At 39.2% G+C, this 15,588-nt stretch overlaps 1 protein-coding gene across 1 annotated transcript; it reads left to right on the top strand.

Annotated features, from left to right (window-relative positions):
• Positions 1–10,600: 10,600 nt before the first annotated feature.
• On the top strand, positions 10,601–13,449 carry cav2 (caveolin 2). The gene is made up of 3 exons (XM_046038640.1): positions 10,601–10,847; positions 11,121–11,308; positions 12,795–13,449. The coding sequence occupies exons 1-3, from the start codon at positions 10,698–10,700 to the stop codon at positions 12,943–12,945; spliced, it is 489 nt and encodes a 162-aa protein (XP_045894596.1). The 5' UTR covers positions 10,601–10,697; the 3' UTR covers positions 12,946–13,449.
• Positions 13,450–15,588: the final 2,139 nt, after the last annotated feature.

Below are 15,588 nucleotides of genomic sequence, written 5' to 3'. Positions count from 1 at the left end.
CTCTGACTCAACACTAGAAACAATGTACCAGTGTGGTACTATGCATGACCCAACAACTGCTGTGCATACCTTCCAATGCTGTCATCCTTCATGTTCACCAGATCTGCAGCCACAAAATCACTTTCAACAAGAGAGTAAAACATCATCGTCTTCCACCTGGTTGGAGCCAACACTCACCACTTAAGAGAGTAATTCTTTGTCTGCCATCCGTGAGAGGAAATTACATCCCTTTGGCACAAGGCGTGAAATCTATATCAGTCCTGGGATGACAGTGGGATGATAGGGTGTTACCAAAAGATTAGAGGTAATGCAGCGCAAATGATGTTGTTGCTATTTTCCCTTTGAGATATTTTCTGCATTAGTGACTTTGTAGTTCCGTTAAATACAAGCATAATAACCCGTACAACCAATGAAATGACTGCTCATTTTCCCCCTGGGTTCTCTGCAGTTCTGTGTGTTTATATTTCAGCGAAGGAGAAAAGCAGTGACAGGTACACACACCTCTCCCACTCAGTGTGAGGTAATGTTTTCCATTTTTAGAGTTTAAACCCTTTAGGGTAATGACACAAAAGGCATTTTGACGGGTAATGCATGTTGAAAGCTGATCAAAAAGCTATTCAAATGTTTTCCTGGCAACAATAGTTTCCCATGTGATCAAAGCTACAATGCTGAATTTTTTATAGTGCAGTTTGGTAGATTGTTTCATTCATAGCTCCACACAATACTATGTCATGACTGCAGTTGGTTATCACACATGAAATCCTTCCAAAGCGTGCATTCAAGTGTGCATTCATAAAATACATAACTTTTTTAAAATATGGAAGACACACCTTATTACATTATTGCTTTTGATACCACAGAAAAAGTTCTTAAAACCACTGACACCTGGTTGCGTGACATAACGCTCATACAAACACACTCACGACACATGATCTGAGGTTGATGACGACTTGTCAACGTGCGGCACACTGAGGGCTGTACATGAATTAGCGCTGGTTTACTTGGGCTACCTTGCATTACAGCCATCACTGTGAGGGCAGAAGGATACAGATTTCAGCCAGCTCCATGCTCAGGTTTAAAAAAATATCATAGAGAACTGCTCCCATCAGTTTTTATGATGTTTGTTTTATACTGGTCATGGCAGCAGATGGTGTCTGCTCCCTTCCTGCAAAACAACAGGAAATTATCTCACCTAGAAAAACTGATGAGCACCGAAGCAGTCTGTGTGGAAGCTTCTATAGAATCTATTATTGAATTTAAAAGCAAACTTTAGACATTTTTTTTTTACATTGTTTTGTAAAAAGCGTTATTGGTGAAAGTCAGGTTTTCATCAAAATGTAACACAAATTTTAACCACATTTCCAGAAAATCAGCAAAACAATAAGCAAATGCATTCATGTGCCCATCCACTGCATATATTGCAAATGTTAAGAGTTGGGTCAAGATAAACAGTTTGTGGCACAAATTCTCCCGTCAGGTGCCATTAAACATTTGAAGAAGAACACGGTGCAATAAGAAGACATTATTACTGCCAGTCAAATTTCAAGCTCACTGATGTTTCCGATGGTTGGTAAGCACCCTGTGTAGCTCACTGCCATCGAATGTGTGTCTGAGTTTTTGATATTCTGACATTTTCTGGATTTCTGGTGTTTCCTCAGTCAGAACCCAAAGAACTACAACTGAAACTTATTGTTTGGTTTTAGTTTGGATTTGTTCTAAGAAACTAAAAAAAATAACAGTGGTGACTTGGGGAATTTGTTGTAAGTGAAATTCTGGGGATATTTTCTGGTTCATAACAATAATAAAATTTCCTTCATTTTGACAAAGGAGGTCAAAAAAATATTCAGTGATGTCCCTGTCCATCCCACTCGTCACAGGTTGTATCCCATCCATGTTTTTTAAAATTATTTCCCTTTCCCTTTGGAAGTCCATAAGCAAGTGCTTCAAATGTTGCTGCTCTGAGCTGCCATGTTCCCTCTGACCCATTTGGTAAATGGGTTATGTCATGACTCATTCACAAGGCAGGCTGCGTTCAACTCAGAATCAATTTTAAACGTTTTTTGTGCACTGCAAACATGGCAAAACAGTTCATTTTGGGTCAGAGCTTTGAAGAAGCCTGTCCAATCCTTGACTGTATGAAAGTCATAGAGGAACATTTACAGCATGCAGATTGGGAGCAGGTGACACTGACTACGTTTACAGATGGCATCTAGGAGATTGCGAGACAGATCTGGGCTATTTTGGAAAATGGTTTGAGGGGCTTTCAAGCTTGTTGTGAAATTTTTCCACAGCCTAGAACAAATATGATAGTCAGTGCCTCAGTATGTCGGGCCTGTCAGGACATTCCTCCCTCCAATATCCCTCTTCTCCCCCTCTCATCTCTCCATCCATCCACCACATTTGAAGGCTTAGGTGCAGTGACAACAGTATAAATACTACATGTACTTCTATTTTTGATACTGTATCTGGGCATCTCTTTGAATACTTCTACCACGGAAGTATGTATATAAACTTTTATTTAAGTATGTTGACTAAGTATGACTGAGTTATTACTTAAAAAGCATCAATGACTACAGAGTACATTTTTTGTGTGCTGCGTGAAGGTTGACAAGATCTATTAACATGAACCAAAAACCCCTTCCAAGGCTGTGGTTCAGATAATTTGTCAAATATCTGACTATTGCTAAATAGCCAGTAGAAGAACAAACACATACAAAGTAGATGACTGAATAATGTCACACATTTCAAACTCAAATCTTTATAATTTTCGTTGTAATTTATAAAGCTGGGTCAAAATATTCTTGTTCTTGCTGCACTGTATGGACATCATCAGTGTCTGCATTATATCTTCTGAAATATAATGAACATTTGATTTACAGTGAATTACAGTGCAAGTACAGTTTGCTAAATGAATTTGTGCCCAAATAATAGCAGCTCCAAAAACAGCATTTGGCCCTGAAAGTAAGTTTTTTTTTAAAGCAAGAAATGTCAGCACCTGGAGAAGCAAGAAGTCACTGCTGTTGATCAATAATTCAATCATCTCCTATTATGATACTGTTGTGCTTTTGTGTATTAGAATATGACAAAATATCAGCAAAGAAAATCTTTTATATTGGGATTCTTTCAATGAAAGTCTTCTCACCCTCAATGTAGCTGTCTTGCGCATGTAGTTTTTATCGGCCTTCAGAAAGACGAGTGTCCTGTTTTCTTAGGTTACCAGGCCTCACTGCATATAATAATCTTTGTCTTAATGAAGAAACTCTATTAGACTAGCTTTTTCTTATTAACTTGCCAGGAAATACAGGAGACGCAAAATGATGGAAAATGAAACTAAATTTGTCTGTTACTTCTGAAGAAACCAACCACACAGTCCATGCATGTCACTGGAGTTATTGCCTAAGTCTGTGTATGTTATTCCAGTGTCTTCACGCATATGTGTACATTTTGCACACATCTGTGCTTTTATTTCCTTTTATTTATCACAGCTCTCATGTTTTCTTCTGTATATTTCCTTGCTTTTCACATTAGATTTTCGTCAGGATTCCGTGATTTTATTTCAGTGTTGCCTCTCTCTGTGGGAGACTGATGTATACAAGGCTTATGTTTGATTTAGTCATTTTCTTTATTTAACAGACCCAATTCTTTACCAGCCGCTCTGTGCCAGAAAGTAATAATCATTATTACTGGAAAGAATTTTGCATGAGTCACTCGCATAGACGGCAGCATCAGAGAGAAAATGGCCGTTGGGTATGCCAGACACAAAGCTGGTTCACCTTACTCCCTCTCGCCCAAGATCCCCAAAACATATCTGGGGCTGATGTGATTTAATAAGAGGACAGTCAGCAACCTCTTGATCTCCAAAACAGACAGTCCAGTCCATGTATCAGCTCACAAGAGCCTGCATAAGCTTAAACGACAGAAATAAATACACACGGAACACATGCATACCACTCTGCAGGCATTCACAAACAGAATCTTCGCAGAATTTACATTAAACAGACAACCTCATACAAACACCACACGCATAAAGATAAATTTACTGTAGAACACATATACTACGTGTGTGTGCTCCTACACAAATATGGACATGCGCACATACACGTGTTTATACATACAGATCACACAAGCTCTGCTTTTACATGTTTTGATCTATTTTTGCAACCTTTGCTGCTCTATAAGACAAACCTGCTCTATCAAATAAAAGCTTCCCAAATAAATCTGAACTGACATACTGTATATTAATTTTTCACAGTGTTGGAGGTTTCTGTGTATGGAGGTCTGGGTCTCATTTATCATGTGTTTTCACACTCAACAGTTCTGGTTTGGCTCAAATCTGAGCGGAATCCATGATTTATTTCCAACAAAATTATCATGATGCAACTATCTGATTTAATATCTGATAATAAATCAAAAGCTGGAAGAGATTTCATTCATTATCTGGGGAATACTGGCAGTTAATAATAAAAATATGTAGCTTATCAAGTTTTGTAGATGTGATCGGCTGCTTTCTGGTATGGAAAGTCAAAACTCTTCTAATAAGAGTGCAAAAAGCACATGGGACAAGAGGTGAAGGAAGGACATACAGTACCTGCACACATACATCTACACATACAGTATAAACAGACCTCCATGCATGAATGCAAACACATACTGTACACAAGCATAGTATTCACAAAAGTAAAGGCACAAACACAGCCTTCCCCTCACTCTCCTTCAGGTGATGTGTGTTTCGCACCATAGAGATGAGGGTCCTTTGGGTGTAACAGGAAATCCCTGTGCACTGTGGGTGTGCTGATATCATTGTTCCCCCTGGAAACTCCTGGACAAATATGCATTTGTTCCTCATGAAATCAGAGGAAATGTTTTACACCACTCCGCATCATAACACAGATCCTCAAGGGAAAGGCAGGACTTAATGTCCTGGAATGTGGCTGTTTGGTTAATTCATTAAATATTAACCTGCAGGATTTAGAGGCTCACGGTCCAAAAAAGGTTGAGGCAGTGATGCCTGTAGTGGAGCTGCCGCAGCACACGTACAACAGTCGCCCTTTGCTGTCCAAGAGGTACCAGAGGTCATTTTGCAGTCTTGTATGGTCTTGTGTACTCCCAGACACTTTTGACACTTTTGCAACACCCAAAAACTCCAGAGAGAAGATAGATAAAGTTCCTGGAGATTTGCTTGCACAGATTGGTGACCCATGAGAATGAAGCTCACTCAAGAGCAACACAAGACATCAATGGAATGCAGCAGGTTAGCAGGCTCAGTATTATGTGTGTAAATGGTCTGTACTTGTAAAGTGCCCTTCTGGTGTCAACGTTGTGTTGTATGGTGTCTTGTCTTGTAAGTTGATTGTTGTGATCTTGTTTTTAGCACTGTGGACCATGAGAGACTGCATGCCGTTCATTTGAATACTCTGTATGTGGATGAATGACAAAAAACAAACTTGAACTAGTCTTCCAACCACTCAAATCTCTTTATCATTCATGTGCAAAGTGCCAACTATGCATCCGGAGAAAAACGAGTCATTTACACAAACTCGCACACTGATGGCACAGCCACAGGAGCAATTTTGGGTTCAGTATCTTGTCTTGTGGTAAGCCAAGGGAAAAATCGCCTGTCTTCCAATTAGTGGGATGACCCGCTCTACCTCTAAACCGTGCCCCAAGTGTTTGTGTATGGGGGCGTGTGTGTGTCATGTTTTTATATCCCAATGGGGACTCATGTCACTGAGATCACGGGTAGAGACTGCTTTTTGAGGGTCAAGACTTGGTTTTAGGGTTCAGGTTACAATTAGGTTAAGGTTAGGGTAAGTGGCTAGGAATTGCATTATGTCAATAAGAAGCCCCTATGGGGATCGAGGAACAAATGTATGTGTGTGTGTGTGTGTGTGTGTGTGTGTGTGTGTGTGTGTGTGTGTGTGTGTGCGTGTGTGTGTGTGTGTGTGTGAGAATTGCTCTTGATAGAGCATGCAAAGGGTGATTTTAATCACAGCAGTGTGATTTTAACTTCGATATTCAGCAATGTCTCTCCTCCTCAGCTGGACGGTATCAAACATTGAAATATTCTACATCTACATTAAATCTACAGGAAGTGGACACAAAAACATCAACACCTGTAAAATGTATTGTAAACAAGTATAATAGCCCTGCACCAAGTACCACTTTGTTATGCCTGTAATGTTGTATGTTTATAACTTATTTTGTGAGGTTTAAATTTAATGTGCTAATTCCTGAGGCTGTATTTCATGATGTTTTGTCATGATGTCAGAACACTCAGACTCGCAATGCAGACTCACAAAACAGTTCAACTTAGAGGAGTAACAAAAGGTTTACTTAAACTTGCAAACAGAAGATTTGGTAAGGCACTGGGAATGCATCATGGGAGAGGGGTTTGTCCAAGCAGAATGAGAGCGTGGCGTTAGGCAGATTCTCCAAGTGATCTCGCAGGGAAACAGGATTAATCCAAGGAGCACACAGAAAAAGCACATACAGTCTTACTTGGCATCAGCAGTTGGCATAGCACATACCACATGTGGTTAACTGAGAATCTGGCAACGAATGATGACAAGGACCGGGGTTGATATACTTCAGGTAGGGTTGCTTATTGATACCAATGGGCATTATAATAAGCCATCTGCCATTGAAAAAGTGTGAACAGATGCACTCAGTCTCTCTCTATCACAGCTCTACAGACAAGTGGTCATATTGTCATAGCTAAATACACAGCTGACAATAATAAACATAGGCCAACAATGTGTGACAGTGAGATCACAAAATAAAAGGATGTGAACTGTATTTTATTAACTTATTAAATCAACATGTCCATAACTTATGAACATCGTGAACATCAGTGGACCAGAAGTTGTAGGCCTTGTGTGCAGTATTGGAGCATGTTAGGCCTACTTCCTTTTATGGGTTTTCTTGTCAGAAGTACACTACTCGTGCAGCACTGAGTAGCTGTTTGTCTTGTAGAAAAGGGCAAGTCTTTACAGAATGCGGGTGGATGATTTGCATCGGATGCTGCATTAAAGACAACTCGGAAATACGGGACAAAACGATTCCGTATTTTAAGGGACGGGTGGCAACCCTAACTGCAGGAGCTTGATTAGTAGAATGAGGAACAGGTGCGCAGGTGAAGCTTGGCAGCAGGAGCCAGAGAATGTATCCATGCCCAGACAAAACACACAGAGAAACAGACAGGGAGAATGACAGGAAACACAGGGAAGGCGGGTAAAACATATGAAAACCCAAGGAACAAGGAGATACCACAACATATTATTGAATTGTATGGCATAATAGTATGTAGTACAAGACTAAAAGTGTAAAGTCTTGTTAGAGACATCTTAAAGGCTGTGATGTTCAGTACAATCAATAAAATGTGAGTGTTGTTGTATGGAATAAACAGCATACTGATAAATTTGCAATTCTTAACATACCGATCGTGAAACTAAAATTTAAGGATTGTCCTGAGACAAGAGACGAGGAAAATAATTGGGGTTAAAATTCAAATCCTTGGGAGCATAAAGATGCTCTGCAGTGTTCACTGACATCTCTCACTTTCTCCCAATTCAGTTATAACGAATATTTTGTGCAAAGTTAACCTTTTGATGTGAGAGTTGTGTTACACAAAAGTTAATTGAATGGCCAATTTGGAAAGAGTTTACGCTCTGGGGAGAATGAATGTGCTACAGTATAATTCATGACAATCTGCACATTATATTCTAATATCTCTTGACTATATGTGGAAATGTTGACCTGATTACAGAAGATCAGAGGTGTGCAAACATGGACCAAAAGTCACCAAAATTATCAGTTATCCTCCTGTAGAGTCATTTCAAATTTCATGTCAATCTTGCCGGTATTTGTTGAAATATCTTGTTCTGGCCCAAACGTTTGGACAGACACACTGACCAACATCTGCATCTTTAGGCCCCGATCAGACAGAAAGCATTTCCGGACAATCCAAGCAACTGTAAACTTCCATCACCACAACTGAGGGCCCGTCTCTCCATTCATTAGATTGGACAATGGAAAAAATGCGAATGACGTCGGGCACTTTTCTGCTCAGAGTTGAATTATTTTCTACTTTGTGCACTCAGAGCGCTCCTAGGTAAATGCAAGGCGCAGCAGGCGCCCAGGGCGCATAAACACCGTGCAGAACGCTCACTGTTAATATAAAACAATTTTAAAAAGGTGCCTCTCACTAAAAAAAATGCATTCTGTCCGATCAGGGCCTTATTAGGCTCTGCTACAGGCTGAGCAAAAGTCTTGTTATAATCTCACCACACCATTGGTATCCAAACTGTAACTCAAACCAAAAGTAATAACTTCCTCTGCAGAGCTCTCTTTTACACACTCACATACACACTAATATCAACATTGTCCTCTCTCCCCACTTCACCCTCAGGCCAGCCAGCCTTGCTGTAAGCTTGTCTGTCAGAATGGTTCTTGTGTGTTAATCCAGGAGTATTGTGGTGTTGTATTGTGGCCAGGGATCACCCTGATCACTCTGAATGCCCAGCAGCCCTCTGCTCTGCCTGCTGTGTTTCTGCTTTGCTGTCACTCACTGTCCTGGCCTACTTTTTTTTCTCTGTGTGTTACATCCAGGCCACGGTGTCTAAACAAAAGAGGGTGTTGTTTACAGATTGCCCATCAATAGGCAGGTTGCTGGGCCTGCTGCATCAACAAAGTAAATGTCCAGAGAACTGCAGGCAGGTTGACCTTTTAGTAAGACAAATATTTGGCTGCAGACAGAGCTGCTCTGGAGGTAAAAAAAAAAAAAATACATTTTACTAATCTTAAACCAAAGAGCTGCAGCTTTTTTGACTAAAATGGTTATATAATATGCAAGGCAAGTTATATTTATACAGCACATTTCAGAAACAGGGCAATTGAAAGTGCTTTGCACAAACACATCAAGACAAAGTGCAAAAGAAACACACCACAAAAGGACATAAAATACAGTTAAAACATTCATTGAAAATCCAAGAGAATAGAAAATAAAAACAAGATAAAATAGAATATGTTATAGAATAATTATTTGATTTAATAAAAAGGCATCAGCAAAGTCTTCAGTCTTGATTTTAAAAAAACTGACAGTTTCGGCAGACCTGAAGTTTTCTGTGAGCTTGTTCCAGATATATGGTGCATAAAAAAAAACTGAACGCTGCTTCTTCATGTTTAGTTTTGACACTGACACAGAGTCAGACCTGTATCAGACGACCTGAGAGTTCTGGATGGTTCACAACATAGTAGAAGATCAGGAATGTATATTGGCCCTAAAACATTCAGTGCTTATAAACAAACAGTAGTATTTTGAAATCAATTCTTTGTTGACTCTTATCTAAGTTATCCATGCATTTATCTTCAGTTAATTGTACACTGTCGACTGAAAATAAACACTTTGTTTATAACAATTGACGCTAAGTGCAGTACTATTCCTCATGTTGATTCCTTGTTGTAGACAATATGAATTGTCTTTTCCTGTGTACCATAGTGGATCATCTCCAGCCTGCCCACACCTCTCACCCTCATCTGTATGTCCAGCCTGGTCCAGCTCTGCCATCCACCATCGCCCCTCTGTTTCTGCCGGCCAACATCTCTTCACCTTTCCAACTCCGGTCCTCCATTTCCCTACAATGAATCTTCCTTATCTCACCTTACCTCTGTGTCCTGTGATAGGGTCCACCTTGCAAAACTATAATAGTATGCATACTATGCATACACAGAAAGACATACAAGCTCTCCCACACACTAAACACACACACACACACATATTCATATATTTAATAAGGGGAATGGCACCAAGTACACACACATGAAAAACATAGTATCATGGCTCTATACCTTTGCACAGTCTTAATATTATAATAATTTCTCATGTTGTCAAACAACAAACATATACTGTATGTTGATGAGGGGCCATGGGGTCTGGTCAAACATGTGTTCTGAGAAACATCCATCATTTGAAACTCCGCCTGCCTAAGGAAAATGTCTTCCTGTTGTGGTTCTCGTTTAGACATCTGAGGACCTGCAGTTATTCTAACAATGTTAGGCTGGTGCCTTCAGAGTATGAAACAGCCAGACACTAATAAATTCAAACAGACCAAAAAGAAAATTTGTGGTAAATCAACTCAACAGGTGGAACAATGTGTTCGGCTACATCAACAATAATAACCAGGCTTTTATAGTTACACAGTGGGTAAACGTGTGGGTGTTCTTTCCAAAACACAAGGCCTGTGGGGAATTGTTAACTGATGTTTTCTGCACAATAATTCAAACTACAGGTGGTTACATTTTCCAAAACATCTATGATAAGTTAAAAGAAATGGATCCACTTAACCAACCACTTAAAAAGATGAGTGTTTCAGTTGTAAAAAGAAAAAAAAAGACCCGGAGGTTATTTTGTGCTATCATGCTTAATCACATGGTTGAAGAGGGTTGGTGTATTGGCTGGCATTAAACCCTGAGGACATATGGGTCGCCATGGCTTAGGGCTGGCGGTCAGTACACAGCACAGTAGTGTCAGTCATCACTGAGCTCTTGAAATGGTCTGGGGAAGTGACTTTGAGCTTGTTGTGTCTCCTCTGCCCCACGCTGCGCTGCTTTCCATACGGGGCGGGGTGCCGCGCAATCCGGCGCAGAGCGCACCGTCACCAGCTGCTCTCCCTGCGCCTCTGCCCGTCTAACTGAACAACATGGGTCTGGAAAAGGAGAAATCGGACACCAGTATAATTATGGACGAAGACGAGTTCAACAGATCGATAGAACCCATTCTCTTGAAGAAGGGGAAGGTGTATACAGCGGCTCCGGACCGAGATCCAAACGATATCAACGCGCACTTGAAGGTAAAGTCTGTAGGCTAGTTTGTGCGGCATTATTATTTGAAAGTGAAACTACACAAAGAAGTGGTTGTCAAGTTAACAACAGTTAATCAATAATTTAGCCTAAACGTGTTGTTTTTGTGAGATTGGTAATCTGCAGCTACAGTAACAGGCAGCGACTTCCAGGTATTCACCTGGAAGTCGCTGCCTACGCGTCAATTCATCATCCAAGACCTTCCTGCCCGTGCTGATTATTTTGAAACCTCATTGTGTGCCCTGACTTTTACAATCTGACAGGTTGGGTTTGGGGATGTCATTGCGGAGCCCATCTCCACACACAGCTTCGACAGAGTGTGGATAGGAAGCCACGCCGTGTTTGAGCTGGTTAAATTCATCTTTTACCGTCTGCTGACCACGCTGTTGGCCGTGCCCATGGCTTTTATCCTCGGAGTGGTCTTCGGAGTGCTCAGCTGCATCCACATTTGGTAGGGAGAAGTTCCTGTCAACCTGCAGGTTTCTGTTTGGTGCTGTTTTCAGCCTGGTTTATCTGGCACAGTGCCAAATATTGCCCAAACAAGAAATATTTGTTTTTTTTTTCAGGAAATTTGCATATAAACATCATATTAGAGTGATGCAATGACACATAAAATACTTGGGAATTAGGAAATTAGGAAGAGATACCCCATGGTAAGTACTCCAAATAAATAAAAAATTCCAATAAACACAGCATAATAAAAAATATAAAGTACTGAAAAAATATAAAATGATAAAAAAATTATGCTGTGCTGCAAACACATAACTTTCAATGTGAAGATTATATAAGCATTAGTGATACAAAAATCTGTAAAATGCTAAAGTATTATAATATCACTTAAAACCTTCTTTGCTTAAATCCCTGTGGAAACATTACTGGAACATTAGGCTATGTGACTTTTCCTTAGGGGCCACTGCTACATGCCCGCATGCTTGTTCTGGATCTCTAGGCAAACATTGACAGAAGTTATTTTTAAAGTCAACGTCACATGCTGAATAACATTGAAACATTTTGTCAGCATGTTGCTTTTATACTTTTGTTTAGAGAATTATGTCATGCTTATGTCAGCTATATGCGCCTGCATCAAGTTAAACCAGGTGCCTCCAACCCAAAGAGTCCATTTATTAATACTTGATGAAACAACATTTTATGCCAAGAGGTAAACGCTCTATGGAAAATTGGGAGGAATGTTGAGTTCCACTGGTAGTAGGGAAAAAAAACGCCCCATGCCCTTTGCCAGATAGCTGGCATTCTAGCAGAAATACAGGCCTATTTGTAGACCAATGTGGGACATTGTTCAGGTGCAGATACAGAGCTACAGAGTTACTTTGGTGTGACCTTTCATCTAGGTGAGGTCACAAGCTCTGGATGATTCCTTCAACTGCAGTGTTTAAAAGAGGAAGTCAACACAGGTATTCATCAATACAGGACTGAGTGACGCCAAGCTGGTCAATACATGTGGAATGTCAGGAAGGGAGATCCACAGAGGGGTGCTGCTTCAAAGGAGAACACAGCTTTCACAACACACCATTTTATTTTATGCATTTGTAGTGAAGGTCACAAGCTGCAGGAATGTAACAATATGATGAACAAAAACATCAGCTGATAAACAACACAAATAACAGACATTAGTTTAAAACATGGTTATAGAAAAATATTCCATGCGTCAAAACATCCTATAAAACACATAAACATTAATATATAAATCTGGATAATGCCTTTTATTAATAACATATTTAACAAGTTTTTTTTGTCTTATATGAAGATTAGAGTTTTAAGACATTTTACAGAAACATTGGTGATAACATGTATAAACAGTTTATCTTTAACCCAAAAAAATAAGTAATAGCCTGATGTACGTATCATTTATTGCACTTTGTGAAAGCATCATTTCTCAGCATCTGTTCTGAAGTGACTTTTTGACCTTTTCCTTCCAGGTTGGTGATGCCGGTGATCCAGAGCTTCATGATGCTCTTACCATCAGTACAGGTGGTATGGAGGAGTCTGACTGACATGTTCATAACACCGCTCTTCCACAGTATGGGAAACAGCCTGTCCTCCATTCAAGTGAAAACTACCAACAACTGATGCATGAAATGTAGGACAGATTAAAAGAAAAAGTGTGAATGATGCTTGCAGTGGAATACATGAGCTCTTTATAAAGTAAAATTTGAAATCATGAAGAATCCTGCACAAATGACCAATAACTATGAATAAAAAATAGGCTTACTAATTAATAAGCCTGCATTTGATCATTTAAAGCTAGATATATTTGGGGACATCTGTTACAAATAATCAAATCTATTTCATGGTTTGGTTAGGACCTGATATATTGAAGTATAGTCATTAAATAGTCATACTATTTGGGATTTTCTGAAAAGCTCATGTGCACCACCTACAATGAATTTGTTTTGCTGATTGTGACCAAAAGAATTTCTTGTCATTCCATTACATTGTGGCTGAGAGAGCAGTGTAACATTGTTATTAAGACCAACTTAACTCCTGACTTGCAGAGATGTAATATTTTAGCATTTTTTATATATTGTATATATTGCAAAATTATTTAGCTCAAAGTTAAATTAAATGAACTGAATAAAGTAATCTTGACTAATATGGATATTAAATGCTAAGATGGAGCTTGTTGCACATTTTCAGGTTTATTATACTGTAACTGCTGTGTCGATATTATTATGTATTGGCAATATTATTGGGAATTTGCTGTTATATGGACCTAAGTTATACGCAGTAGAGTTGTTTTACCATGTTGTCAAAAAACAGGATCAGATATGGTCAGAGGGGTGGCTTTCTAATTTATTATACAATGACCAATTCTTGATTGGCAAAGGCAGATATGGCGGTGGAGGACTTTACTTTTGTAACTGTAGTGTAGTGAATGTAAATCACATTTCGTACTGTTTGGCTGAAGCCTCGGTTGAGCTGAGATTCTGGTATGTATTTAATTTCATGGTGCTTGTTGTTTGCACATAGCACAGCTAGTGACTGGGTTTTGGAATATTTCTATAGCCAGAAGGAATCAGACGGCAACATAATTTTTCCCTTTTTTGCAGTCGATTTGATAAAGTTGAGTTTTAGGTACAGTTCCTACTTCCTATGAGCTATTGATTGAGCTTTTAATCTAAAATTTAGAGGGCGAAATAGAGATAATCAATATAACAGTTATGAAACAGAGTGTATACTGATTTTTGCATTCTACTGAGATTTCAGCTTTTCTACGGTACACTTCAGTTTTGTCTTTACACGTTCAATCCCACCTCTGATTAACAGATAACATGCATGAAACATGTTAGCAAACAGTCGCCTATTTCCACATCCAGCAAACACAGCAACATTGGCTTTCACGTGTGTTTCTGTCATCCTTTTTACACCTAGCAACTAGATGTGCCTCTTCCATTAGAAGGGAGTTGCTAACTTTTGTTTTCTGGAAATAGCTGCCTGCTGAAGCTTGAAACGTGGTTGAAGAGTTTGTGGTGACTGAAACAAACATAAGTAGCCGTCAAACCAAACTAATGAACTAAAAGCTATAAAGCTCAGTAGAGCTGCAGACTTGGCTGATAATTTTTTGTGGGTCCATCACTACAAGCGACACCATTTACATTACAGTTTCTGTAATCATTTTGATCCATTGTTGATTATAAAAATAATGATTTTTGAAGTATGGCAATGGTCAGTGGGTATGGCCAAATGTATTGTGCCAAGAGACCATTCATCCTCAGCTCAGCCCAGCTATTCTTCAAAAGTTACATATCCATTTTAGACAAATAAATTATGTGAAATGCATCTGTCTGTAAAAAAATACTACAGTCATTTGTTTGCATTTCATTTTCTTAATTATTCTTTCACTGTTGATTTGTGGATATACTAATTTTGAAACGTTTGCTTTAACAAGCCAATTGTGTTCTTCATGACCAAAATTAAAAAAAGCCTCAAGTTAATCTTCAGTGTGTGGTTTTTTTCTTCTGTCACAGGAGATGAATGTGGTTGGGGTATGCAGCCAGAAAGGTCTCATAAATCACTTTGCTGCGATTGCATGAGACATTTCCTATGCAAAGATGAGCTGTAGGTCGATGGAACATGACCTGAGGCTTAGCCGTTAGACCTACAGGCCTGCACAGCATTTCTACCTGTTACACTTATGGTACTTCTCTGCACAGAACATTCATTCAACAGTAGGGTTATTAAATGAGGGTATAAATTCCTCCACCCTATATTAAACACACAAGCTAAAGTGTTAACTGTCATTGACTTATATTTAAATTTTATCATCGGTGTGTAACTTTGCCCTGTGATGCTCAGTTGCTTTGAATAGAGTATAGTTACAGCAATACAAACAGCCAATAACAGCCCACCCTGAAACACGGTAATGCATTTTTAAAAAAATAGTACATTTAGTAAATTTAAGTGACATCTGAATAGGTTGATGTTGATCTGAGCTTTGACTTTCAGCCACACTCAAATAAACAAAATAATAAATAATTAGTTACAATAATGTTCATGTAATAAATTAAATAAAAAATACAACAGATATTACTATGCCTCCCATACATGCTGCTGTAAATAATACTCTGTTTTCTGGAAATAGCTGCCTGCTGCAGCTTGAAATACTCAGAGTTTCAGGAGTGGGACCACACATGAGCCACGTCATCGCCAGCATTTCCATAAATACCCACACATCTCAGCTTCTCTTCTTTGCTCTTGTATTCTGCAACCCCA

The sequence above is a fragment of the Micropterus dolomieu genome, linkage group LG22 (genome assembly GCF_021292245.1).
Source record: "Micropterus dolomieu isolate WLL.071019.BEF.003 ecotype Adirondacks linkage group LG22, ASM2129224v1, whole genome shotgun sequence".
Taxonomy (NCBI): Eukaryota; Metazoa; Chordata; class Actinopteri; order Centrarchiformes; family Centrarchidae; genus Micropterus; species Micropterus dolomieu.
Note: the sequence above shows the minus strand (reverse complement) of the source record. Positions and strands in the feature narration are given on the sequence as shown.